The sequence below is a fragment of the Notothenia coriiceps genome, unplaced genomic scaffold (genome assembly GCF_000735185.1).
Source record: "Notothenia coriiceps isolate Sejong01 unplaced genomic scaffold, NC01 NC01_scaffold00028156, whole genome shotgun sequence".
In the NCBI taxonomy this organism is placed as follows: domain Eukaryota; kingdom Metazoa; phylum Chordata; class Actinopteri; order Perciformes; family Nototheniidae; genus Notothenia; species Notothenia coriiceps.
In genome coordinates this window covers 199,419-224,828 of record NW_011360857.1, presented here as the reverse complement: position 1 = coordinate 224,828, position 25,410 = coordinate 199,419, and the positions used below count along the sequence as shown (strand labels likewise).

The window sequence follows — 25,410 nt, the reverse complement described above, 5'->3', positions numbered from 1 at the left end:
GGGGGGGGGGGGGGGAGCGGAGCCCCGCCCTTCAGAATGTGAATGCGCAAGGCAGTGGACACTGAAACATGCACATTGGATAAATAACATAGGCGTTTAGTTTATTTAATAAAAGAGCACATGTTCAATGTGAAAAGTGACCGTAGATAGATTACTTCAGTTGCAATTTGGTGCTACATATGTATATATATATTTTTTTAAATAATAAAAAAATAAAAAACACCTTGAATTTCAGGCAGGGCGCGGGGCTCCGTTGGCAGGGCGCAGCGCCCCGCCAAGACAATGTTAGGGGAAACACATATTTAACTATTAAATAATACAAATAAAAAATAGCTCCAACACCATGATTTACACTCATGTTTGCATATAATGGAAGATGAAGGCTCCTTAACTTTTTCATTCGTTTTTTAGTGTATCTGTAATGTACAGTGCAAAACATCTGAAGTTAAACAAAAAATTAACTAACTTATAGAAAATATGAGAAAGTACAGATGCTAGTTTTTGTATTAGAGAAAAATTAAGTCAGGAAGGCCAATCAAAATAATGCAAATGATCTGAAGGGGCCACACTGGATAACATCCATGTAGCTGAGGTTTATTTGCCAATGTGAGAACCATGAAGTGCAGCTGGACAATGACAGAAGAATCCCAAAGCCACAGTTTGTGCTGACCGCTGATGAGCTGTTAAAAATCATTTTGTCTTTTCAGAACTTTTCCGCATTGATAGTTTTTCCTGAATGTGTCTTCTCTTGTTCTATTCTTTAGCAACTGCGTGTCTTTAGGAGGCAGCAGACCAAGCCAAAAGTAGACCTGGCTGAGTTCATGAAGTATCTGGCGGACCACTACAGCTGTGACTCTCCCTACGAGCTGGGCATCATCATAAACAGCGTTGGACTGCCCATATCGGTAAGAGACATGACCTACTGAAAACATCCAACGCTGTTTACACATGTAACAGTACTATTTATTTACTTACGCACAATATTTTTACAGTGAATTATACTGATTCTATTTTCGGTAGTGTTCACCAACAGGGCTTAAATGGTAAAAAAAGGCCAGTGGTCCAAATATCTAATATTTACATCCTTTATCAATCTCTACCTTTTGTAACCTAGTCTAAGCACAGTTTCCTCCTATTGTCCAAAGTTAGACTTTATGGGAAAAGCAGATTTCACTTTTTAGTTTCATTTTTATAAATCCATAATTTCCTATAGGTATAAGCTGATCTTGTCTGGCAATCAGAGTTTAATACCATAAACAAATTACTGATGATTTTTCGCTGTTCAAATAGCTTAAACATTCTCCACACTGAAAACAGAAAGTTTATCCTGAGGGTGGCAGCAGAATACATTCAATAGTAATGGAATGTTAAATTCTGGTGAGTTTAATTTATAAAACTATGTTTAAAGCAAAGCTTCTCATAATGTTTATCAGAATATCAATTTTCAAGATTTTAAAATTGTAATTCTTGGATGTAAAGGCTAGTGTTAATTTCGTTGACTAAAACTGACGAAATATGTTCGTCAACAACCTTTTTTTCCATGAGTAAAACGAGACGATGACGAGACGGCACCGACGGCAGTAAACAATAGCTGTAACGAAATCAACATGCAATATCGTTGATGAAAAGTGACGAGACGAAAATGTAGTTCACTAAATAAAAACTATGCCAAAATCTCTCTTTACTTTCGTTGACGAAAAATGAGGAGAAGAGATATTATCAAAGTTAAAGTTACACGTCAACTAAAACTTGACTAAATAAAAACAGGATGAAGGTGACTAAATATGACTAAAACTAAAAAGAAAATGTATCACAGGACTAAGAAAACTAAATTAAAAAATAGCTGACGAAATCAACACTAGTAAAGGCAAGCATAATACAGATATATAAAAAGAAAGGTGTGGATTCAGAATAAAGACACATAATATTTCTTCTGCCCTTATTTGAAAACCTTTCATGCTATGCTCCTAGTCATTTAAAATGTCTCTTGGTCAGTAATCGAAAGACTGATGTCAGTTGAGGGATTTAAAAACGGGTTCATGTGCCATTACAGTCCCACCCATATGGAGTCACTATGACACACACAACTTTTGAATAACATCATGGCAACAATAAGGTCATTTCCTACTGTATTTCATTCTATTATGTTTCCACCAGCTGCAGTTACTGATTAGATTATCACTTTCACTCACTGCAATTTACATGGGATGCTCAAGCCTCCCGTCCGGACTGTCTTTAAAATAAGCTTTTTTGTGCCTTATTTTTTTAAACAACTCAAAACATTGCTCATAAAGGGGCCCTATTATCCGTGTTGGGGGTTCCCTCTCCTGTAGTGTGTTGTATAGGTTTTTGTGCATGTAAATGGTATGCAAAGGCTAAAATCCCTGTGTTCCCCCCAGAGGGAGTTTCTCCCACTGTTTGAAGAGACTTGCTCTTTCTATTTCTCAACTTTCTTAGCCCCTCTGCTTCATGTTGTTGTATGGTTAAAATGAACACAAATACAAATATTTTCTAAATACAAATAGAATGCATAGTTATGCAAAGCTTAATTTCCTTCAACATATCCGAGGTGAAAACAGTTTGTTGGTGAAAACTATTTTGGTAGAAAAATAATATTTGATTGACCAGTATCTATTAATCGGGGTGACTGTGAATCAAAATGCTTTTTCACCAGTGCAGTGAAACCTCAGCAAATCGCAGTTGCCTATCTAGTGGACATATAGTGGCGCTGTTTGAATATTTTGTCAACATCCTTCTCTGTCCTGTTCAGATCTTATCCAAGGTGTCTCGAGGTGAGCACACCGTGTTGGAGCAAGCCAGGGAGGTGATCCAGAGAGAGATGGAGGAGGAGACCTACGAGCGGCTGAGAAAGATAAAGAAGAGCGTGATGGAGCAGATGCCAGGTTCCTTCTCCTCCTGTGGCAGCTTAGACCTCAGGAAGAAGTACATTTCCATGCCTGCTGCAGAGGTAACGCTGGAAGTCTTCTCTAACACTGAGGGGATGTTCACTTCCAAGATAGCTCAGGTGGGTTCAAACACTGACAGCTGTCTTCTGCTAATGATCCGATACATCAAAAAAATTGCTCAGAGGCAGTCTGGGAATTCTGTGTCCCCTTTTTTTGGAGCAAAAATGATTATGACACCCAGTCCTTAAATGACTACTTAATCTGCTGTGTGTTAATTCCACTAAGCCTCCCACCAAGAGCCATATTGCGGGATAACAGAGCTGCTCTCACGTTCCGAACTCATTAACAAAATGTCACGATTAATCTCCTAATCCTTAATGAGGGCGTAAGAAAAAAGTCTGCTGATGAAAACTGGTGAGACATTAGATGTGTGGCTTAACTCATTTTAACATCAGCCTACTCCTACATGTTCTGGGATTATATTTATCCTAGAGAATTGTGGACTGTAAAAATGTGTGTAGAAGCTAATATTTTAATTTTGGAAAAAAGGCAAAGGCTTCCTGGGTTGGGAAACACCAGCACCATGGCAACAGTTTTCAGATCCTTCTTCCATGGCCAGCAGGGGGAGTTAGTAACAACAAGCAGGCATTCAGCAGTCCAAATAGAGTGGATCAGTATTATGTAGCCCGAACAGGAAGTTAGCATCAAAAGGGCTCCCTTGACAAAAAAAAAAAGTTGTTTCTATTCGATTTTACAATATTGCACAAAATAAACTCTTTGGGTATCACGTTTATATTACTTACATATTTTGTTCAACATAATCTCCAAATATGATGATTTTTTAAGGGTAAATTCAATTGCCAGAAGTAAAAAGCTAAAGCTAGGCTACAAACAAATTACATCCAGTCGCATCAACACCACTAAGCTAAATGCGGCTAATGAGTGTTTTTAAATGTCATTTTATATCATTGCTTTTAAATGAGTGTTTCAAGATATCATTTTATAATATGTTTCTTAATGCTCTTAATGTCTTTCATTTTTGTAAAGCACTTTGAATTGCCTTGTGTTGAAAGGTGCTAAATAAATGTGCCTTGCCTTGCCTTACCTAATGTTCAGTGTGATGATGTTTAGTCACTTGTTAGCAACTGCTGTTTTTAAGACAAATAGAAGCTTTGGCCATCCAAGGGTGGGGTATTAACTTGACTATTTTAATGACGTAGAACAAAATGTGAAAATGAAAAAAAGAGTTTCAGACAAGGGAACCGGAAGTGGTAACATGATTACCGGTACTAATTTCCTGGTTTTGGGACTCATTCCTGCACCAACCCTACAGGCAGACATTAGCTAATTACCTCATTTATATAAGTTATTTTTTTTTCTCTGTTTATACATTTACAACAGTTACATTTGAATTAGAGGTGAGGTACCAGAGAACACCTTGTTCTCACGCAATGATTAATTACCACGTCTGTAACTCAAACCTTTGTATGATTTCCAATTCAGCACATCCAGAGCTTCCTGCTGCAGGTGTCATGTAACCGGCTGGCCAAGGCTCTGTTTCAGCTGGCCATCTGTGGAGGCTCTCTGGCTGTCCCACAGGACCTGGTGCCCAAAGATAAGACGTCCAACACCACAGAACAAACTAAAGATCATGAGAACCACACCACCACATACCTCCCCAGCGAAGGTATAATGCAGTATTTAGTGTTTCTACCACACACATACAGTATCACCTAATCTGATCATGTCTATGATTACTAGAACTTTATGTCCTGTGTCTTTCAGACAAAGTGAAGCAGTTCCTTAAAGACAGCCTGTCCTCTCAGAGCACAGCCACCACTTTGGCCAGCATGGCTGCTTTGGAGAGGAAGTTGATCAAACATTTCCAGGTCAAGGACTTCCTCTCTTTACAGCAAGGCAACTTTCTGGAGTTCCTGGTTAAACACATTCAGGTACACGTTTTTTCCTCCCTTAAATCTTTGTTCTGGTTGTTTGGCTCAGGTTCTGTGAAATAGATTAATAGAAGGCTTTTTTTTAGCAAAGCTCTAAATATATATACATTGATATTCTACACAATCATGCCGTTGTTTTGTCTGTGGTTGTGTGCAGCTGCTGCAGGAAACACTGGGGTCTACTCTGATTCTGGGCAGTAGCGGCATGGATCTTGCAGGCAGTGGTTTCAGACCCAGCAGACAAGACATGTTCGAGTTCATCTCACAGTGTGGGGACTTTGACCCTTCTGATCCAGATACAGTGAGTCATTTCTTTTTTGTTTGCAGACTTAAAACAAAGTACATGGGAAGATGCTAAAATAATTACACTTGCTTCACCTTGGACACATTCATTCATGTCTCTTCTGGACATCATAAGGACATACATCTTAATTTGTCTGTATTAATCGGCCTGTATTAATTGGAACAACCTTTTAACAAACATGTTTTTTAACAGTAACTTGGCTATCATTTTCTCCATGGTATAAACATTCATATCCACTTTAATTCACTAAAAACAAAGCACTTTCTCCGTCAGTGTTATAATTGTATTGTCTGTTTCCCTGTACAATGTTCTAGTAATTGATAGGAACATTAATATATTTCACCTTTCTGTTTCCCAGCTCTACCACATTGAGTCAGCTCTGAGATCCCACTACATGCTGAGGGACAGTCGGGAGCTGGGCTACGGTTCTCTGCAGAAGCTGGCCGACCGGGTGCAGCGGCAGAGAGCATTAGCTGGAGGAGGACTGAGCCAGGTCTACTACGAGTCAGCCCTGTTTGCCAAACAGAGCCATTCCAGGTTAGGAGTGTAAAGCGGCACTATCAGCAGAGACCATGATTCATTTAGCCACCTGTTGAAACAAATTGCTTCCATTAGCCAAAAAACATAATTTCGAATGTGATTTTTGTAGCATGTACATCAAGGTTTCTCTTGTCTCCCACATCTGTTCTGTAAGCAGTCCTGAAGCTGGCTGTGAGGCAGTGGGGCGTCTCGGGGAGATGTCCAAGGCCCAGGCCCTGGCCAGCCTGCTGTCCTGCCCTCTGCTGGAGGACCTCAGTGAGTGGAGCCAGTGGGATCTGATCTTCAAACCCCTTCATGGCTTCCTCAGAGATTTCATCGAAAAAAACGCAGGTAGAAGTTTGTGCATGGCAGAGTTTCCGTTAGAATTTGTTTTTGCCGGTCAACATGTCCGTTAAAGTTGAAATCTTCCGGACAAAATGAGAAAAGTTCCAGTCAAAGGTCTTCTTTGTTATTTATTGGGCTTTAAACAAATTCATGAGGACTCTATATTAAACAAACTAATTATAGTAGATTAACTACATTATTCAAAAGTGTACAGTAACTTTGGATAATAACACGGGCATAATAAATAATAATAATACTGTGGTAGAAACCAACTACAACAAAATGAACATAGTTTACCGTGATTTAATTGTAATACACGTTTCTAAATGATGCCGAAGTAACAAAATACTGATACCGGTTAGTAAAAACCATGAATTAATGCTTTGAGGAGTCTGCAGGCGAAACATCTTTTTAAAATGCGTGTTTTCTGAATGAAGATCGGATCGATCAGGCTAAGCTAACGTTGTATCTGCTCCATCCACACTCACAACAACATGATACTGACACAGATACAACAGCGACTGTATTCGCCATGTTCCAGAGGTAGATAAACTAGTTAAGTGTGTTAGGTCTAACTTGAAGTGTGTGTTTTGCTCCGCTCACCGGTCCGGTCCGTCACAGCGGGCAGAGCTGTGATCATGCAGAGCTGCGGGTCTCCTTCAGCAGCAGCTGATCTGCTCTCTGATCTCTCACTCGCGTCCGATTAGACTTCACTCGCGTTTATGTCCATATCGATCAGATCTAGCTAGTTCTAGCTAATGATATCACTGCCTGCGTATCAAAGAACACCTATAAGCGTTGCTTGGCAACAGGGGTGTGGCAGGAAAAGTATAGCGCAGCATTATGCAGCATTAAGCATTTGTTTACATGAGGGGTCCAAATGTCCCCTTCAGAAGGATAAATCTCTTTCTCCACATCAAATGTCAGACATTAAAAAGGAAGTGACTGTGCATGTAGCGTATTGACTCTGTCAGACTTATCTGTCACATAAGTGGCGCAACTGATATGGTATTGTGCTCAGGGGAAATTATTTTGACCGGACATTTTGACCGGAGAGATTTAGATTTGCCGGTCTTCAGCATATTTTACCGGTCATAGTCCGGTAATTACCGGCTAACGGAAACTGTGGTGCATGGGCTTTCTTGATAAATGTACATTGGAATGTAAATGTATATCCAGTGTACATCACACTGAAAATTGAATTACATAACAATTTAAATGTCTTTGTTTTTTGATTGTCAAGTAACCACTGTTTTACCTTCCACACAGCTAATACAGGCCTAGCAGCGTTAGAGGTCACACCAGGTTTGCTCCTCAGGATCACCACTCACACAGGAGACAAGCTTTTCTCCAGCGCCGCCATGAACCTTGACCCTGTGGGCACAGCCGGCCACCTCGTGTCCATGGTAGTAGCTGACGGCATCGTCAACGCTCCCACAGCCCTCCTGGCCAATCACATGGAGAGCTCCCTGGCAGCAGCTGTGGCACAAGAAGGTTCACTTTGAATTCCCTCAAGTCTTTTTGAATGTGCTTAATGCAGCATGATTGAGTCATCATTACTAAGATAAGGTTTGTGTTTCTTAGATTTGTCCCAGGCTGAAGAGGACGTGTCGTGTTACAGCAGAGTGGCCAAATTCTTCTTGGCATGTTTGACAAGAATCCCTACTAGAACTTGCCGGGCTCTTTTGCAGCAGGTCAGTCACACTGCATTGTCCATGTAGATTTTAGGATCATGTGATATACTTTATGTTGTTTCTGGAGAAGGTTACATTGAAGTATTGTTTGGATTATAGAATAAAGATGGTGAAAGCAAACAGTCCAAATGGATGTTGTTAAATTCCTCCCATGGCTCCTTAAGTAGGCTCAAGAAGAGATAGAAATGTATGTTTATTTGCAACAACAGTGCTGATCCTCCTGCCAGCCGTAATGTTTCTGCATCTGAGCTTCTTATTGGTACATCCTGAGGGACTAGAGGGACAGTGGAGGTGTTTTTGTGGTGTGAGATGGAGCACAGCTTTTAATAAACAAAAACATTTAAGCATGTCCTTGTCAAAAAGAGTGGGCAGCTTTAGCCAGTAAATGATTTCTGCTAACCTAAATGGCTGAGGATGTGGTTTAGTACAAACTCTTACAGTAAACTGGTCACATAGATACAGCAGCTTCCTGGCTTATTAGTGATTTATGTGTCCTAACAATCTTCTTACCATTAGACTCAGGCCATAAAGCTCTCATCTTATTGCAACCCAATTGTTGTAATTGCTGTTACAACATAGTTTCAGCAATTTCTTTGGACATGTTCCCCGTAACGATGATGTAAGAAGCGTTGTTTCTCAGATTAAGAAATAATGAGTGTTCTTGTGTGATTGTGACTTGCAGGTGTTTTTGGAGCCTTTTTCTCGGGTGTTGGGCCAGGCCAAGTCTAAACAGATCCTGATCACCGTGGCCCAGTCTGACCCGAGCCACATGAACTGTCTGCATCGGCTCGGGATCCTCCTGGGCATCACGGACTGGGTCAAAGACTATCAGAAAAAACTGAACCCACAACAGAGCCAACACTCGTACACAGCACCGCTGAAACCCGCCAAGGTCAGAAAAGAAAATTGTAAAATCAATATTTTGATCATGTTTAGACCAAAAGATATAAATACCAGTGTAGTCCTGCTGATAAAATGTATGGACCTTGTACATATATTGTTCATTATGAACATACACTGTTCTCTCTCCGGAGAAATATTATTTGATCCCAAAGTTGGATTGATTTATTTCTGATCAGCAGCATCAATTGAATAAAACAGTAATCTGGGAGTTGCGTTAACCCAGTCAACTTTCATTCATATTATAACAATAGTTTTTCCATATCAGCTTAATCATTCTGAATCAGGACCTAGTACTATTTAGAGAAATTAATTTGTTAGAAATAATACGCACCTAAGTCAATGGGCTACTTTTATTCCCTTGTGCCAGATACTTCTTCAACAGTTCATATCTTCTTTTACTTAATAATATGAATTCAATTATATAATGATTTCTATCTAATCTAATTCCTTTAACTTATTGAACTTATCTCTGGCATTCTATATATGAAATGTAGTGGAGCTTTATCCATTTCTCTTACATGACAAAGCTGGTTGCATCCTTTCACTGTGTCAATGCAGTGACCGGATGCATCCCAAAAGAAACAAGTTTGAGCCACCACTCTTAAATGAGCTTCAGTAAATACCCTAACTCTTTGAAGACGTTAATAATGTCACTGTAAATGAGTGTGGCTTTTTGCTCTGATCTGACAAATCTGACTGTTTTTTCAAAAAGGCTCATTTGCATTGAAAAGGGATGATTTGGCTCATTACCTACTTTATATATCTTTCGAATAGCGCAATAGCACCAAGATGTTATTTGCTCGGCAACACAGTGAGGGATGCATTTTAGAATGAGATTTTTCTTTTTGTCTTATTCTGACATTCTGATTTTGTGAGATACATGTATTTTCATGTAAAAAATCATTACTGTTATTAGTTTAGTTTCTAATTAGATTTTGTTTTGTCTTCAGTGTAATTTGACAGATTCTGAGAGTGGCAGTCTGTCAGCTCTGAATATGAGTGAAGATGAGTATCTAGAGGACAACGTAATGGACAACAGTTTCGCCTCCTCCACTCTCAACCAGAGCACACAACAAGGTGATTAAAGATTGAAAGTTTAGGTTCCAAGGAAAGAAAATGCTCCCTGAAAAGGAAGTCGTTTTCTATTCCCTTTTTTCATTTTGTATCTGCTCAATGTTGTCCTCTAGTCAATGGCGAGGAAGACCTAGTGGTTGAGGAGGAGGAGGAGGATGATGATGATGAGGAGATGTATGAGTTGGCCTCCCTGCCTAATGGAGAGATATCAGGCGTCAGCAGTGAGGCTGAAGGAGGAGGAGAGGAGGAGCAGCAGTCAGAAACGTCTGATTCCAATGAAAAGGATGCTGCCGGCAGCCAATCAGAAACCACATCAGATCTCAAAAGAGCTCTCATTGAGGACATCAGGTTTATTCTCATAATGTCTCCTTTTACAATTAACATAAATATGTCTGGATTTTGTCCTGCCAAGTGTAGCTTCTTAAAACTATGGCTGATCTATTCTTTCTCTCTCTGTCTCTTGTTTTGCCGCACAGGAAGAGTGAGTTTGGTATCGGTGTAGAGTTGAACGCTGAAGGCCAGAAGCTGATGCAGGTCCATTCGGAGCGGCTGGGTCGCAGCTTAGACCGCCTCTCCACAGAACTCTACAGCAAGGACACACACTTTGTCCTGGAACTCATTCAGGTGGAGTTTTTATTTTTTAAGCCCTAAAACATAATTATGCATCTTTCATATTTTTGATCATTTATAGATATGAAATAAGAGTCAAGATTCTTTATTTATCCTAGGGGAAATCAAGCTAAATATTGTCATAAAAGCTTAGGATACATAAGTAAAGAATTATATTACAACTGAAACTGATTAGAAGTACATTTTTCCTTTATGGTCCTTTATATTGTATTCATTATAACACTACCTCTTAACATCTGCACAACCCTTAACTTTAAAATCTAATAAACTGTATTTGTCATATATTCACTATACTTTAAAAAAAAAAAATTATATTCAGTTTATATATTTCTCTTTCTTTTTTAATGTGAAATATTATCTCTTTATTAATTGTTTTGTTTTTTATTCCATCCTTCTATGAGTAAACCTACTTGGCAATAATCCTGTCAAATGTTATATGCTGTAAAAGTAAAAATCTGCTATATTCAACCTGAAATTGGCTCTTCAGGGTGAATACATAATTGAAATGAGGTCTAATTGAGTTATTTATATGTGTTTTTCAGAATGCTGATGATAACAGTTACCCATCTGAGGTCGGTGTTGTTCCAGCGCTTGCCTTTGTGGTGGAGAGAGACTGCATCACCGTGCTCAACAACGAGACCGGCTTTCAGGACGGGAACATCAAAGCCATCTGTGATGTGGGTCGCAGCACCAAGGGCAAACACAAATATGGATACATAGGTGAGTACGTATGTGGTGCCTTGAAGGAGACCAGAATAGTAAATGGGACTTTGTTTTAACATGATCTTGGTTGCCCTACTCATCACAGGTCAAAAGGGCATTGGCTTCAAATCAGTGTTTAAAGTGACGGATTGCCCAGAGATTCATTCCAATGGCTTCCACCTACGCTTCGACAAGTCCTGCGGCCCCATGGGATACATCCTCCCCCACTGGATGGAAGAGGAGAGGCCTCTGGACACACAGCTGCTGGGCAATCAGCACAGGTTGGAAGATAGAGAAACAGTGTGTCGTCGTAGCAGACATTTTGATTGGGCATTGTAGCAAGAAGTGTAAGTAATGACATTATGGATGGCTCTTTTCTATTCGAGTGTCCCAATACAAACATGAACATGATGGTGAGCCAGGATGCACAATACTAGGACCCTGAAACCGCAGATGCTTAATGGAACTCAGCCATTTTTTGTATTTACGCCTGTGCTTTTCAAAGTGTGTTCTCTGATACAGGTGTATTCATAACACAAACATCATATTTTAATATTCAAACGATTTCATCTACCGTAATTTTCGGACTATAAGGCGCACCTGAATATACTGTAAGCCGCAGCAGCTAAATTGAATGATGTGTACATATATAAGCCGCACTGGACTATAAGCCGCAGGTGTTTTAATGTTTAATTACCATATGTAAGGATTCGTGCACAGAGGGGATTGTCGGGAAAGAGATGGCTGTTTGAGGAAGCTCCCATTTATTAACATTTCAACAAACAAGTTGCATATTTGCATAACGTATTCAAGTGTTACCATTTAGTGCAATAGTAGCTACAGAACATGTACTGTGCTGTGTAAACTGTACTGTATCACATAGCGTTTCAGACACACAAACTTTTCAACTTTCAAACTTTAACGGTGCACTCCCAGCACACGTACCGGCAGTGATCTACAGCAGTGGTTTTCATCCAGTGGTACGGGGACAAACTGTCTCGCTCTCGTAATGTCTGTCTGTCTTGCTCTCGTTCTGTCTCTCGTACCACTCTCGGTTCCACTTTTACTTTTGCGCGCTACCTGTCTCACTCTTTTCCGGCCTCCAGCTTTTCCTGCTGGAGCCCGCCGCTTAAAGGTGGGGGGCGCGGACCGGCCATAGAGCCCATAGAGTTAAAGGTGGTGGACTGTAACCTGTAAAATCCATAGATTTAGGAGGTCCCCTAGTGGCCGTTAGCTGTAAAAATTCATAGATTAGCCGCACCGTTATATAAGCCGCAGCGTCGAAAAATGGGAAAAAAGGCGCGGCTTATAGTCCGAAAATTACGATAATTAAAATTGTCATCCATAATGCCAATCAATCTTACTCAAACGTCTTAATTATGGAAGGAAAAACATAGTTGAAATTGGTTGTCTATGAAAAATAGAAAAATAGTGAATGGTCTAACAAATTAATGGTCTTTTAAGCAAATTAATTAATTTAACAGAATCACATTTGATTTCAGAAATATACAAAATAGTGTTCATTTCGTTCATGAGAACTTTGACGAAGTGTGTTTGTGAAGAATATCAATAAGAAAACATTTCCACTATAAATGACGGAACGTTGACTCAAATGTCTCTTGCAAGATATTTAAATGTATACGTCCTTATAAGACAGTTCATCCATATAAGAAAACAAGTTTCTTTCCAATGTCTGATGAATAGACACTATTCATCAGAGGTTCACGATATACATTTGTACCTGTAGGTGGATTTGGTTTGCAGATCAAATACGAGGGATCCATTTAGACACACGTTTTAAAACAACACAGACATCAGGAAGATCTTAATAAATAAAAAAGAACCCTGTGCTCTATCACATTTAAAAACTTTTAAAAAACAGTAGTACAAACATGAACAATACAGCAAGTTAATAAATAAATAGGCATTCCTTCCATAGCATCTGTGTGACAATGCTACAACTTGTTCATTTGTGCGATGGCTGAGAACCATAAACATGATTATATACCGCTAATGTAATGTACAGTGAAATATCTGCCTCTTTAAATGTTAAATGTTCCCATATTTTTACAAGCTAGTCGCGTACTTATTCTGTCTTACAATTTGTTAAGTCAGTTGAAGATATTATCATATGATAATGTGATTTATTATTATTAATATGAAGACTTTTCTTTTGTTGAATATATAAATATTATCATGAATGTGGATAAATACTGTATTTTAAAAATACCGTATTCTGTTTTTTCACATTTGTTATTTTTTATTTGTTATTTTTTTAATCGGTTCGAAATAAAGATTGAAATGAAGATGTGGGCCGTTAAATCATACGTTTAAAAATATGACATATTTAAAAAAACTGAGTGGAACTACAATTCATCTGATCCATTGTTAAGGTGCAGCTTTAAAATCATTTTCAAAATAAAGTATATATTGCCAATATTTATTTCCTTTTACGTTTCTAAAATCCTCTAGAGAGGGTCTAATTGAGCTTCAGAATAAACAGAATGCCTAATGAAGGCTGCATTGATATTTTCTAACGACTAGTTTTCTAACTACCTCTGTGTGTTGTTCTGTGATCAGCTGGACCACGAAGATCTGCCTTCCTCTGCGCTCCGAGAGCCATCAGACCAGGAACCTGTTTCATGACGTGCACCCCTCCCTGCTGCTCTTTCTGCACCGCCTGCGCTCCATCTCCATCTACAACCAGGTAGCCTACACTTACTCACTTGTTCACATATATGCAAAACAAACATCATTGTTGAAATTCTTAAAAAATCCCTTTTTTTCCTATACCTTCACCACCTGCAGAGTGAGAAGCGCTTTGTGACAATGACTCGGAAGGACCTGAGTCACAACATGTTAGAGGTGGAGCACACGGAGGGAATTGAGCGCTGGCTTGTGGTCAAAACTGTGGTGCAGCCCAAGAAGGTAGGCAGACACACTTTGTTCAAATCTCATTCTCTTGCTTCATTTTCAAGGAGATTTATTCTCTCTAGGAGGAAAGGACTTCCTCATTCCGCTCAGTCAAATGATTTCCCTTCCTGTCCCATGTCGTGAAGCTCACTCATTAGACAGGCTTTGGTTGATGTTACCACATCAATTTGGGAATATATGACAAACAAGTCATGCAGTGTGACAGAAAACGATGTTAATGACCTGTCAGTCTGAAACAACGCTATAAACCCCACCTCTCTTTCTTCAGTTACCTTTTTTCTTTGGTTTCCCAGAGGCAGCTTCATATTACCGGCAGTCAGGTTATGTAGAGTAGAAATGCAGCTGAGTGAGAGAAAATATGTTGAGACATTCTGTACTTTAGCTTTCCAGCAGCCCTTTTCCAGGCATCAATATCAATTTCTGTAAGAGTTATGCTTCTTTGTCGGCTGAGTGTGTAATGCTCAATTTGTATTTTGTATTTATTTATCTCATTCCATTTACCGGTAATTTATTTATCTCCTTCAATACTCTCATATATCCTCCTTTTCCCATTATAATTTCACTTATATGTCTATAGTACTATATGTTATCTGAGGGCTTCATCTCTTTTATCTTGCAACGTAAGTCTGTAATGACTCTTTATCTTATCATTCTCTTACTATTCAACTGTTGTCTTCATTTATTTAAAGAGGGCCCATCCTGCTTTCTGGAGTGTTCCCTTTCCTGTAGTGTGTTCTATAGGTTGTTGTGCATGTAAATGTGAAAGGTTCCCTGAGAGAGTTTCTCTCCCACAAACGAGCCCAATAGTAGCACAGTAAAGCACAATTGCAGCACATATTCCCAATTCAAAGCACATTATACGAACCTAAAAACACAAAACGGACACAAAAGCACAAACAAAAGCACAAATACAATCTATAAGGCACAGACAATTAGAAAACAAATGTATAGCCCCTTCTCAGCTTATGATATCTTATTTTATTAGCATTTTATTTGATCTTTGATCTGTTTCTCCTTCAGATCAAAGAAAATGTTGACTCCACCGAGCTTGCTCTGGCTTTCCAGCTCGACAACAACATCACAGAGGGTGACATCGTGTGTCAGCCGCAGAAACAACCTGTGTTTGCTTACCTGCCCCTGCGCAGTTTCGGCTTCCGTTTCATCATCCAAGGTGAGACTGGAGTATGATTTATAGAGCTTTAATGGTTTGTATGAAGAAGAATACATCTAACACTCATTTGGAACTCTTCTTCATGGTAATTTTCTTCAGGGGACTTCGACATCCCTTCCTCTCGTGAAGATGTGGACAGAGACAGCTCGTGGAACCAATGGCTCCGATCTGAGATACCACAACTCTTCCTGAAGGCCATGGATGTCTTCACTGTAAGAACAAGCTATATCTACAGGGCTTTGGGAAATGTCACTAAAAGATCAAACAAGATGAAATACCACTGAAATGATCCCTTTTAGGAAAGCTGGATATATTTGAGTATATTAATACAGTTACATTATGTATAATAAAAGACAAAATATTGATGGTTGAAATGATTTGCGATTAAACAGGTAAGAAATTCAGCATAAAGTGCTTAACTGCTTTTGTTCATTCAGTATTTCCATAGGCTGTTTAATGGAACCCAGCAGACGATTCGAGTTGAAATCTTACGAGGTGTTAGATATTGACATTTTCTTTCTAACTTATGAATAAGAAACAATCAACAGTATTGTTTAAAAGAAAAAACATCTTGAGATTTAAAGAGGATTAGGCAAAGTTAGATTTTTTTGTCTCAACTGTGAAAAATGAAAAAAGTAATATCACTCATTAGTCGTTGGTTATTGTGCTTCTTTTTTCCAGGACCACCCAGAGTTTAAAGGTCTAAAGGGCCTCTGCCAGTTCCTGCAGTTTGTCCCCCTGCCTGATGAGGTGATGGACTTCTTCAAGCCTGTCGCCGGGCAGATCATTCAAATGCTGAAGGGCAAGGCTTTCCTGCCTACACTCAGCTCAGGTATTACTTTCAAATGCAGGTTCTGACATTTTAAAATCACAAAAAACAGCATAAACAAGGCAAAACAATAAATATTCTATCAATGCTGTGATCTCTGCGTTGGTATACTAGCCTATGAAGTCATCGTCTCTAACCCTGTGAATGTTCCCCTCCATGATTCCTCCCCAGATGGTACGATTGTGTACAAGCTGCCGTCCCAAGTGGCCGTCTGTCAGGACGCTGTGATCCGCGACGTGATTGGTGGAGACGAGCTGGAAAAGCATCTGTCTCTCTCCTATCTTCACCCAGGTCTGAGCCCTGCCCCCCCCGCCTCCCTGCTCACTCACCTGGGAGTCCGATACCTGCGGGGATCTGATGTTACCTCGGTAACCACAGCCATGGCCAAGCTGCTGATGGAAGGCACCCATTCAGGTGTGTGTGCTGGAAAGTCAATCCATGTCACTTCAAATTATAGCAGAGCAAACCGAGTTATAACTTCTGACAGAATGCAATATGTCATGCAACTGTTAAATAGTTTGTTTATAGCCTATCATTAGCTATTTACTTCTTTCAATTGCATTAATGCTTCTTCAGTTATAAAAGTGGTGTTAATATGTGGAGATGATCCTGCTCAACAAAATATAAAGATATCACAAACGTGTGTTTACCTCAGATCTTATTTTGATGATTTCTTAAGAGTTGGGCTGAAAAAATACTTAATCCCTGCACCACTCTATTGAACTTGTTAGATACATATCCACCATAATGGAGCGACAATTAAGTACTGTAGCTCAACTGCTTGTTGCTTTTTACTTATGGTTTTGTACCGTAGATGTGCGTTTGTTAGATACATAAACCCATTCATTTTTTAATTTTAAATAATACATCCAAACTATTTAATGCGATGTAAAATGAATACGTTTTTCTGGCACCAACCCCCTTTTAGACGGTGACCTGCATCAGCTTGCCAAGCTGCTGGTTTGCAACTACCGAGCTCTGGAGCATGGCTACGGAGAGGCAGACTCCATCCTGAAAACCCTCAGGGATTTACCCATAATCCCCCTTGCTGACGGACGTGTGGTTGCACTAAGTGGAGAAGGAGTGTTCTTTCCAATGGAGGAAACCACAACCAAAAAAAAGAAAGGTCAAGCTCAGACTGGTAAATTATATTAAAATACAGTTCTTTTTTAAACGTATATGAATATGTTACCACAGTTAATAATAGTTAGTTTTCACAGTGATATTTTAAATCTCAAATGCTAATTTGGCAGGAACCCCCTTTCCATTGCTCCATCTGGCAATGGCGAATCATTTAGCCTCATAAACATGAGCAGGTGTTCTCTGTTTCTGAAAGCATTTTATTAGATTGCTTTAAGTTTGAATTTGGCATAATGCTAAATCCAAAACGCAAAAAAAGGTCCACTGCTTCTATTCAACATGACAATATGAAAAATCACATGGTTTATCCTTGATACAGTTAAGTGTGTGAGTACACTTCTATATACTTGTGTAAGTGTGTAAACGTTTAAATAATACTGTTTTATTTTTCAAGTGAGGGACATTGGTTTTCCAAAAAACTATTAGCTGAGATCTCTGGATAATTAAAATAGGCAGAGTACACAGTATATAGGTGCATGTAGAATTTAAAGTGAATTTTGAACAAGACAGGTGATTGTGTAGTATATTTCTGTGCAGATTATTATTACCCAGCACCTGCAAAGAATAAATCACTGTGCATGGGCCTACTGATGACACAGTGCTAAATCAGCCATGCCAACAACAAGAACAAACAGAGAGAGCAGGAAAAGCAGTCAGATATAGTGCGGTACAGTTTCACAGGTATTCAGTTTACAAAAATGTGGCTAACCGATGAAGAAAAACAAAAATAGATAAATATCTATCACCTTGGCGATGGGGACTCTGCACATGTAACACTTTCCATCTGTGCTCATAAACCTTAGCAGTGAAAAACTAAACTTGAAGAAACTGAAAGATGAAGGTGTGAATACGACAGATTGATACAAATGACACCTTATTATTCTCTTGTGATAAACTGACATTGTTATTCGGGGTGTTAAAACGGTAAAATATTTCCCCAGTGTCTGAGAAGTTCTATAAATAGAGCCGGTTGTTAAGACTCTCACATCTCTAAGAATAAGCAGATGTACAACCCCCTCAGTTCAGAACACGCTGAAGCGGAGGCCGTGTTGTGCGTCATCACAAAACAGTACCCAAAGCACAGGTTTAGAATGCCAAGCATGAATAATTGATTTTCACACGCTGATGTAAGCATCCTGCCGCTGCACAATGCTGCTTTAATAGTCTTGTATTTTAAGTGGCTCTGTGTATTTATAAACAGCTTATAGTGTTTATTGTGGACTTGGAAGAGAAAATTCTAAATTGAATATCTCCTTAAAAAATCAGGTGAAGTTACTGAACAGATGTGGCATATACAGTTCTATTTTCTGTTATTAACTTACCAATTATTAACTTGTAAATAAATAATCAATGATTAATTTAGTCTAACAAATATGGAAAAACAGGGACATCTTCACACTGCCTGTTTTTCTTATGTTAACCAGTCGTTGCCCATAGATCTACTGTGTTAAAAAAAGAAGAAGCAATAAATCCCACTTTTAAGAGGCAAGGACAATATGTGACATGTCAACAAATTATCAATATCCAAATTGGATTAGTTATTAAACAAATATTTTCAGACAAAGTTATAGTTGGCTTACTGCAGTCATCTTTTAAATAGGAAACCTGGCTTCTTTAATCAGGATACAGAATTCTTCTTATCCCTCGATAGAAATCTTTTTGAAAAAAAATGTATTCTTGGCAACGTGCAATGTGTGTCAATGAGTGACTTTACATGTATTTATGTGCATGATAAAGAATTCAGTGTGAAAAATGATGTCCAGAGCAGTGGGATGAAAGGACAGATAATTATAGGTTGTTATGTGTCCTCATCTTCAAAAGGAGGGAACAGGGATTTGAGCCTTTGAAGACCATTTACATGCACACAATCCTATACAACACACTACAGGAGAGGGAACACCAAAAAGCATTATAGGACCTCTTTAGTTAAATAACTAATATATTCAAAATGAGGTCTGCGTTTGTCGACTCTTCATAGGGACTCCTTCCTGGCCTGTGGAAATGTAAAAATGTTTAGCATTGAATCTAATCAATGTATCTTAATCTGTCTCTTGTGATCCCAATAACTTAATGGATGTGCAATTTATCTAATTAATGGTGTTCCCCTTTAAAAAATTACATCCCGGCAGTTATTGGTTACAGTAACGTTTCATAAATTCAATTAGGGACATCATTTCAGCCCTTAATAGGGAAACAATCAATCACTTTAAAACCCAAGAAGCATCAGCACGAGCACATCCTGAACAAGCACTTCATTTTCCAAAGCCAGATGAAAATGAGACTGGATATCATTACTCAAAAAGTCTTCCACAAAATAATAAAACTCAGTTATATGCTTCTCATAAATCTGCTGTAAAATAATCAACAAACAAGGCTATGTCTGTGGTGTTGTTTAACAAGCTTTCCTCTCATTTTTTGTCTTTTCATAGGCCCTCTGTCTGCACTGTACAAGGATGTAAATGTGGTCCACCCCTCTCTGCTGAGCTGTGTGGAGCCTCTGGAGAGCCAGCAGGTCCGGGAGCTGCTCAGAAGACTTGGAGTTCACGACCTGGAGCCTCAACAGCTACTGGAGCAGCACATCTACCCTACCATACAGAGCAACAAATGGAAGGTACCATACTGTATAGTACAATAACTGTCACAATCATTATTTTATGCTCAGTTTACATAACAAGTTTTATGCTTTAAAAACAAGGATCTTTAGGCTCAAATCTCATTTCTGTTTCTTTCTATCTCCCCCTCTTTATTTCATTGTTCTCCACCAGTCAAAGCCTGAAGCAGTGGTGGTGAGTTACCTGGTTTTCATCAAGCTGCATTCCACCTCCAGTCAGGAGTACTCAGACAATGCAGTACCTGTCCTCACCACCAAGGGTCTGCTGTGTCCCGCCAATGAGAGGGTGCACTTCTCTGAAGAGTACGGAAACATCAACCTGCCCAAGAACCTGCCTGGTAAGGAGAAAGTTCTTAATACTGACACAGGTGGAGGCAACAGAGCATGAAGCGTTTGTTCTGTATTCGTCTTGGCCCGAGAAAGCGAGCTAAAAGACTTGTTCCTTACTGTTCCTAGCTGCCTTTTCTTCCTTGGAAATGTGGACATTACCTGTTTGTTGAGTGGTTTTCATGATGAACGTTTTTGTGAGGGTCTGCTTCTATTGTTAGGGTCAAAGAGAGCATTATATCCCTTGGAGGATTGAAGAGAGTTTATTGTATAACAGACATTTAAAGGGGACCTATTATGCAAAATCCACTTTTTCATGTCTTTTATACATAAACATGTGTCCCCTACAGAAGAGATTCTGAAAGTTTCAGGAAAAAAGATTCTCTCACTTTTTGTCCTGATCCATTTATATAAAAACTAGGGATGCTCCGATCGATGGGCCGCCGATCGTTATCGGCCGATATTCACTCTCTGCCGATTGATCGGAGCTCTCTATAAAGGCCGATCAGGAGAGCTGATCAGGAGAGCCGATCACATGACGTAAAATACATGACACTTTTCTCTGTGCACGGCAAAACAAGCTCGCCACAATGGCTTCACCAGTCTGGCAGTATTTTTAAGGTGTCCGAAAATGAAAATAAAATAGCCGTACAGTAAATACAGTTGGAACGTAATGCTGTTTCTCCATGTTTAGTTATCACTGACAGAAAGCAGACCCTTCGCAGAAGGCCTGAGAGTTCTGGATAGTTCATAATGTTGCAGGAGGTCAGAAATGTATTTTAGCCCTAAACCATTATATAAGTTGATTAAGTAAATCCAATATGTTATATTTGGTGTGATTTTATGTGAGATTTGATTTATTACCCCTAGAGTTAGCCTCATTTGAAGATTAACTGGTATAAAAAAATAAACATTGCAATGCTTTTTCATATTTATTTCCCATCTATGTTGTCTCCTATGTGCCATTATGTGTCCTTTAAAATAGCCTCTTCTTTGTCCTCCTGTTTATCCGTCTACTTCTGCTCCACCAGGCTGTGATTGGGTGTTGCTGAGTCCCTGCTATGTGCAGACAGACGGCGATGTAGCAGGCTGGAGAGAGCTGTTCAGCACACTGGGGGTCAGAGACGGTCTCGTCATCCGCAAAGAGCGACAAACCCTCACTGCTAAAGAACTGGTGAGGAGGACATCCCTATTATCTCACCCATTTAGGAATCAAAATCCACTCATGCTGCAGAAATACGATTATCCTGGCTCAAAAAGAGCAGGCCGAGGTCCTGACAGCCCCACCTGTGAGAGCAGATGATAAAGGACAATGCATGTGTTGCGAAAGGACACAATATTTACTGGTTGCACGGACACCAACTGTTACTCGTCATGGTGAAACAGATTAAAGGATGAAGATATGAATCATTGTGAGTCACACTAGGACTAGAGAGACAATGGCTGCTTTCAGGATGAGCAGGGAAAGCAGGTGACTGATGGGACCCATCGCACATTCCTGCTGCCTCTTTTAGCCCAGGCTACAGCAAGCAGGGATAGCATGTGGATTTGTCACGATACCATTGTGTGACTTATCCTTCATAAAATATGTTTTTATTATCCTGGTGTCATGGGGAATTAACTGTAAAACTTCATATTCATTTTAAATGATGATAAACTCTCCTCTCTTAACCGCCCCAAACCAGGCTTCCAGTCCATGGTCTGTGGAAAGTGCAATGTGGCACCAGAAGCCAGGAGAGGGCTTTGTGCTCGATGACTACCCCTGTGAGGAGTTTCAAGCCCTGGCCACCGCCCAGCTGCCCGAACACCTCCTGCTGCAGCAGAGGATGGCCCTGATGAAGCTGCTGGCGACAAACTGGGATACAGGGTAACACACACACAGAACACACACACAGAACACACCCTCACTGCTATAGTCCTTTATGTTTGTTCTGTCAAGTGTCCCATTTGAAAAGCAGGTAGTTTGTTTTAGGACACCTAATGGCTAGAGATAATGGCTTTGGCTTTAGTCAGGTGATAATCCCCATAAATCCAGCTAGGACTAGTGGCCTGTGTCCACATAGTGCCTTTTCTGAGCCAGGTGTCTTTTTTCAATTGTTTCAATGAGGAAAAAGAAAAGGCCCTGCACCCTGTGTCTTATTTCTTAGCGTTGCTAGTATAGATGTGTGTGAGTAGAGGACAGCAATTCAGATAAGGAGGTCAACCAAGCTTGCATACTCATACTGGTAAACAGTGCAAGTACAGAAGTTAGAGATGAATGAGGCTGTGAGACCCTTTTTTTTTTGGATGAACACTGTTTTTGCAATAGTAGCCGGGCTGTAGTGCTAAACAGAGGGCTTCTGTATAGTGACTTTATAAAAAAAAATCATTTCTGTTGCTGTTTATTCCTGGCTGGGTTTCTCTTTTTTGATTGTGTTGTACAAAACAGAGCTGCAGGTTTCACAGCTTTTTTTCCAAGATGTTTGATTTTAGATGCAACAATTTTTTACGAAAATGTGACTGTTTTGCCTGAAAATAAGCCAGAATTACTAAATATTCCCCAACATGTCATTAGATATATTTAAGAAGACTGGTTGTAAGAAAATAGGACCTTTCAGGTGTTCGTCCCAGGACTGAGACTAGAAGGGCTAGAAGGGGGAAATAAGCTGCAAACATTACAGCTACATTATTTGTAACTATTTTGAAATTGAAAGAACCTTGTATTGTTAAAAAAAAAAGAATCTATACATCCATCATCTTAATTCCTACTTTTACTTAAGAGGTAATACTGTATAAAATAAAATACCCTTTTTTTAAACAGCTCTGTAAGCCATGTTGAGCCATCTATTACACTGGTTAGTTAGACACAAGTTGATAGTACTTTGGAGCGCAGATAAGGATTTCTTAGTGCATTTGTAGGAATGTAGGTCACATAGTCCTGTCACTTTGTTGAATTGTCACAAGTGGCACCAAGATCACTGAACTACAACACAAGAGGCTATAATCCATGCATTGTAGTCATAGGATCAGGAGTGACATGACATCTTTATCATGTACATTCTTCAGATTTGACTTACAATCACTTTTCTTCTAGACACCGCTACTCTCAGTACGTCAAAGCTCAGGTTCTAGACAGTGACGGACACCCAGTCAAAAGCACCAAGTCCTCCTTCTACCACTTCCTGTGTAACCTCGAATGGGTTCCAGCCTATCACCTGCTGGAAGGAGACCAGAAAGACAGAAAGTACCTCCGTCCAAACTCTGTCTACTTGGCCTCACCTGAGATCATCCGCCTGCTGGGGACCCACGTCTGTTATGTGGAAATGGACCCCAGCGAGTTCAGCAGAACTCTCGGTAAAAATGTGTTCATCATCACATTTTTGTTTATCCTATAATTTGTTATTTTGAGAAAGTTACCTAATAAAATATCTGTCTTTTCCTCTCTTTTAGGAATGAGACAAAGCATCTCAGAGGATGATCTGATAAACTACCTGAAGAAATGGTGTGTCAAAGATCAGGAGGATGGCCAGGATTTGGAGGGAGCAGATTTCACTTCAACTGTGGAGCACATCCACAACGTCTACACCTATCTGCATGAGAACTGTAACCAGAACAAGCTGAAGGAGCTGTTCCAGCACAACCCCGCTGTATTTATGGAACACAACAAGTAAATCCTCAGTTGTTTCGACGTACTTTATCAGGTTAATGCCAACATTTTGTCACCTGAAACCATACATTAAATTGTGTCCCCAGGCGAAATGATGGCTGGTGTTCCGGGCGTTTCTACCACCTGAAGGATGTGTGCTGGAGTGACTCCACAGGGATGTTCCAGCGCTACAGACCGCTGACTCAGGGGCCAGACAGCGCTGTGCAGCAGCCCAACGTCCTGGGACCCTTCTACAACCCGCTGGAGGGCATGAAACCCTTCTTCACCAGGGTAAGCTTACATCATGTACCTATGTGTAGCCTGGTCATATAAGAGAGAACAGGACACAGCATACATTTTAAGGGTCTTTATTCCCCGACTGCACTCTGGTTGAGAACAGCATTAACACTCTAGTAATAATTGTAATAATTAGGATACAAGTTGTAAATGGTCCTTTCTGTCCCACAACAATATCAACTGATAAACAATTATCAGTAAACAGCATAGATAGCCTAAACAATAAACAACGGTAATAGCCTCTGCAGCTGAGGATAACAGTCACAAAAGTGCATCAGTATTACCACTTCAGAACAGTACATGCATTAACTAATAATTAATACAGTACAGCATTTATCAACATATATCATTCGCAAAACACTTTAACACTCACTTTGAATACAAATGCTCTGTGAACCGACCTGCAGCACCGAACACTGTGTTGCTTCTTCCCTCTGCATGAGACATGACATACAAAATTCACACACTCCACTTAAAAGGCATTTTAAACATATAATTCCTTAATGTGGTTTTTGTTATGCATATATCTGGTGACTTACGCCGTCCCACTCTCGTGTTGGACCCCGCACGGTGGAGAACACACACACACACGTCTTACAAAACTGCGTCTCTCTGTAAAACAACGCTAAAACTACCTGTTCCCGCGAAAACTACCAGTGAGTCGTCTGTCTATGACGTCATGACTGCGCGCCTTTCTGCTGCGCATCTCTGGGTGTAACCAAGCATCTTGAATCTCTTAAAGGAACAGCGTATGATTTATGACAGCGAGTAACTGTCTCCGTTAATAGCTTTTAACCTGGTTATATATGTATAGAATGTTTGTTGACTCCACTGGTTTTCAGTGCCCTATTTGCAGAGAACCAGGGAATGTTATGTGATTTAAGTATTTTGCTATGTTTACTAACTATATACTACACCCAGAATTTGATGTCAAGGCTCTGGGTAACATCAGCTCATGTGAAAAAAACATGCCATGTATTATTTATTGATTTTTTTACATTATATTATATAGGCCTATTTATGTTTAAATAATATTAAGAAAACTGTGTAGTGAGATTAGCCTCCTAAGATTGCACAAAATAGTTGTAAAATGTATTTATTATAATATGACCATATTTCTATTTTTTAATAGAAAAAGGCAGAAAAAAATGTGCAAAGAAAACAAAAATGTATCAAATTGATCACGAAGAAATACAACAATTATGTTTGCATCAGTCAGTTCTCAAAATATTAAGTGTAATAAAAGCGTAACGACAGTATTTTTGTTAGAAACAAACAATCCTGTGTAGCTGTTATAATGATATTACTAGAGTTTGTGTACTAATTCGTTTTTCAGAAATGCATATGGTAATTGCAGGGTTTTGGGAGTTTAAGGGGAAAATGTTTTTTATGCTAGTTTAATAAAACACCAGAACCAAATTTAAGACCAAAATACACCTTCATCATC

General features: G+C 39.5%; 1 protein-coding gene across 4 annotated transcripts in view; it reads left to right on the top strand.

The window, feature by feature from the left end:
- The window catches only part of LOC104958046 (uncharacterized), a 45,445-nt gene that overhangs the window by 11,298 nt on the left and 8,737 nt on the right, over positions 1-25,410 (top strand). For 3 of the 4 annotated variants that reach the window (XM_010785750.1, XM_010785751.1, XM_010785753.1), the window contains 29 exons: positions 765-905; positions 2,771-3,025; positions 4,410-4,593; positions 4,692-4,858; positions 5,016-5,159; positions 5,521-5,699; positions 5,857-6,032; positions 7,296-7,520; positions 7,611-7,720; positions 8,403-8,612; positions 9,574-9,700; positions 9,811-10,045; positions 10,174-10,321; positions 10,870-11,047; positions 11,136-11,310; positions 13,610-13,736; positions 13,838-13,957; positions 14,984-15,134; positions 15,234-15,346; positions 15,816-15,966; positions 16,135-16,377; positions 16,892-17,104; positions 19,533-19,714; positions 19,869-20,052; positions 21,073-21,215; positions 21,727-21,908; positions 23,115-23,374; positions 23,471-23,687; positions 23,774-23,957. In XM_010785750.1, coding sequence (XP_010784052.1) covers positions 765-905; positions 2,771-3,025; positions 4,410-4,593; positions 4,692-4,858; positions 5,016-5,159; positions 5,521-5,699; positions 5,857-6,032; positions 7,296-7,520; positions 7,611-7,720; positions 8,403-8,612; positions 9,574-9,700; positions 9,811-10,045; positions 10,174-10,321; positions 10,870-11,047; positions 11,136-11,310; positions 13,610-13,736; positions 13,838-13,957; positions 14,984-15,134; positions 15,234-15,346; positions 15,816-15,966; positions 16,135-16,377; positions 16,892-17,104; positions 19,533-19,714; positions 19,869-20,052; positions 21,073-21,215; positions 21,727-21,908; positions 23,115-23,374; positions 23,471-23,687; positions 23,774-23,957 — 5,124 coding nt within the window. The remainder of the gene's footprint in view (positions 1-764; positions 906-2,770; positions 3,026-4,409; positions 4,594-4,691; positions 4,859-5,015; positions 5,160-5,520; positions 5,700-5,856; positions 6,033-7,295; positions 7,521-7,610; positions 7,721-8,402; positions 8,613-9,573; positions 9,701-9,810; positions 10,046-10,173; positions 10,322-10,869; positions 11,048-11,135; positions 11,311-13,609; positions 13,737-13,837; positions 13,958-14,983; positions 15,135-15,233; positions 15,347-15,815; positions 15,967-16,134; positions 16,378-16,891; positions 17,105-19,532; positions 19,715-19,868; positions 20,053-21,072; positions 21,216-21,726; positions 21,909-23,114; positions 23,375-23,470; positions 23,688-23,773; positions 23,958-25,410) is intronic. The other variant, XM_010785752.1, reaches the window with a different exon arrangement.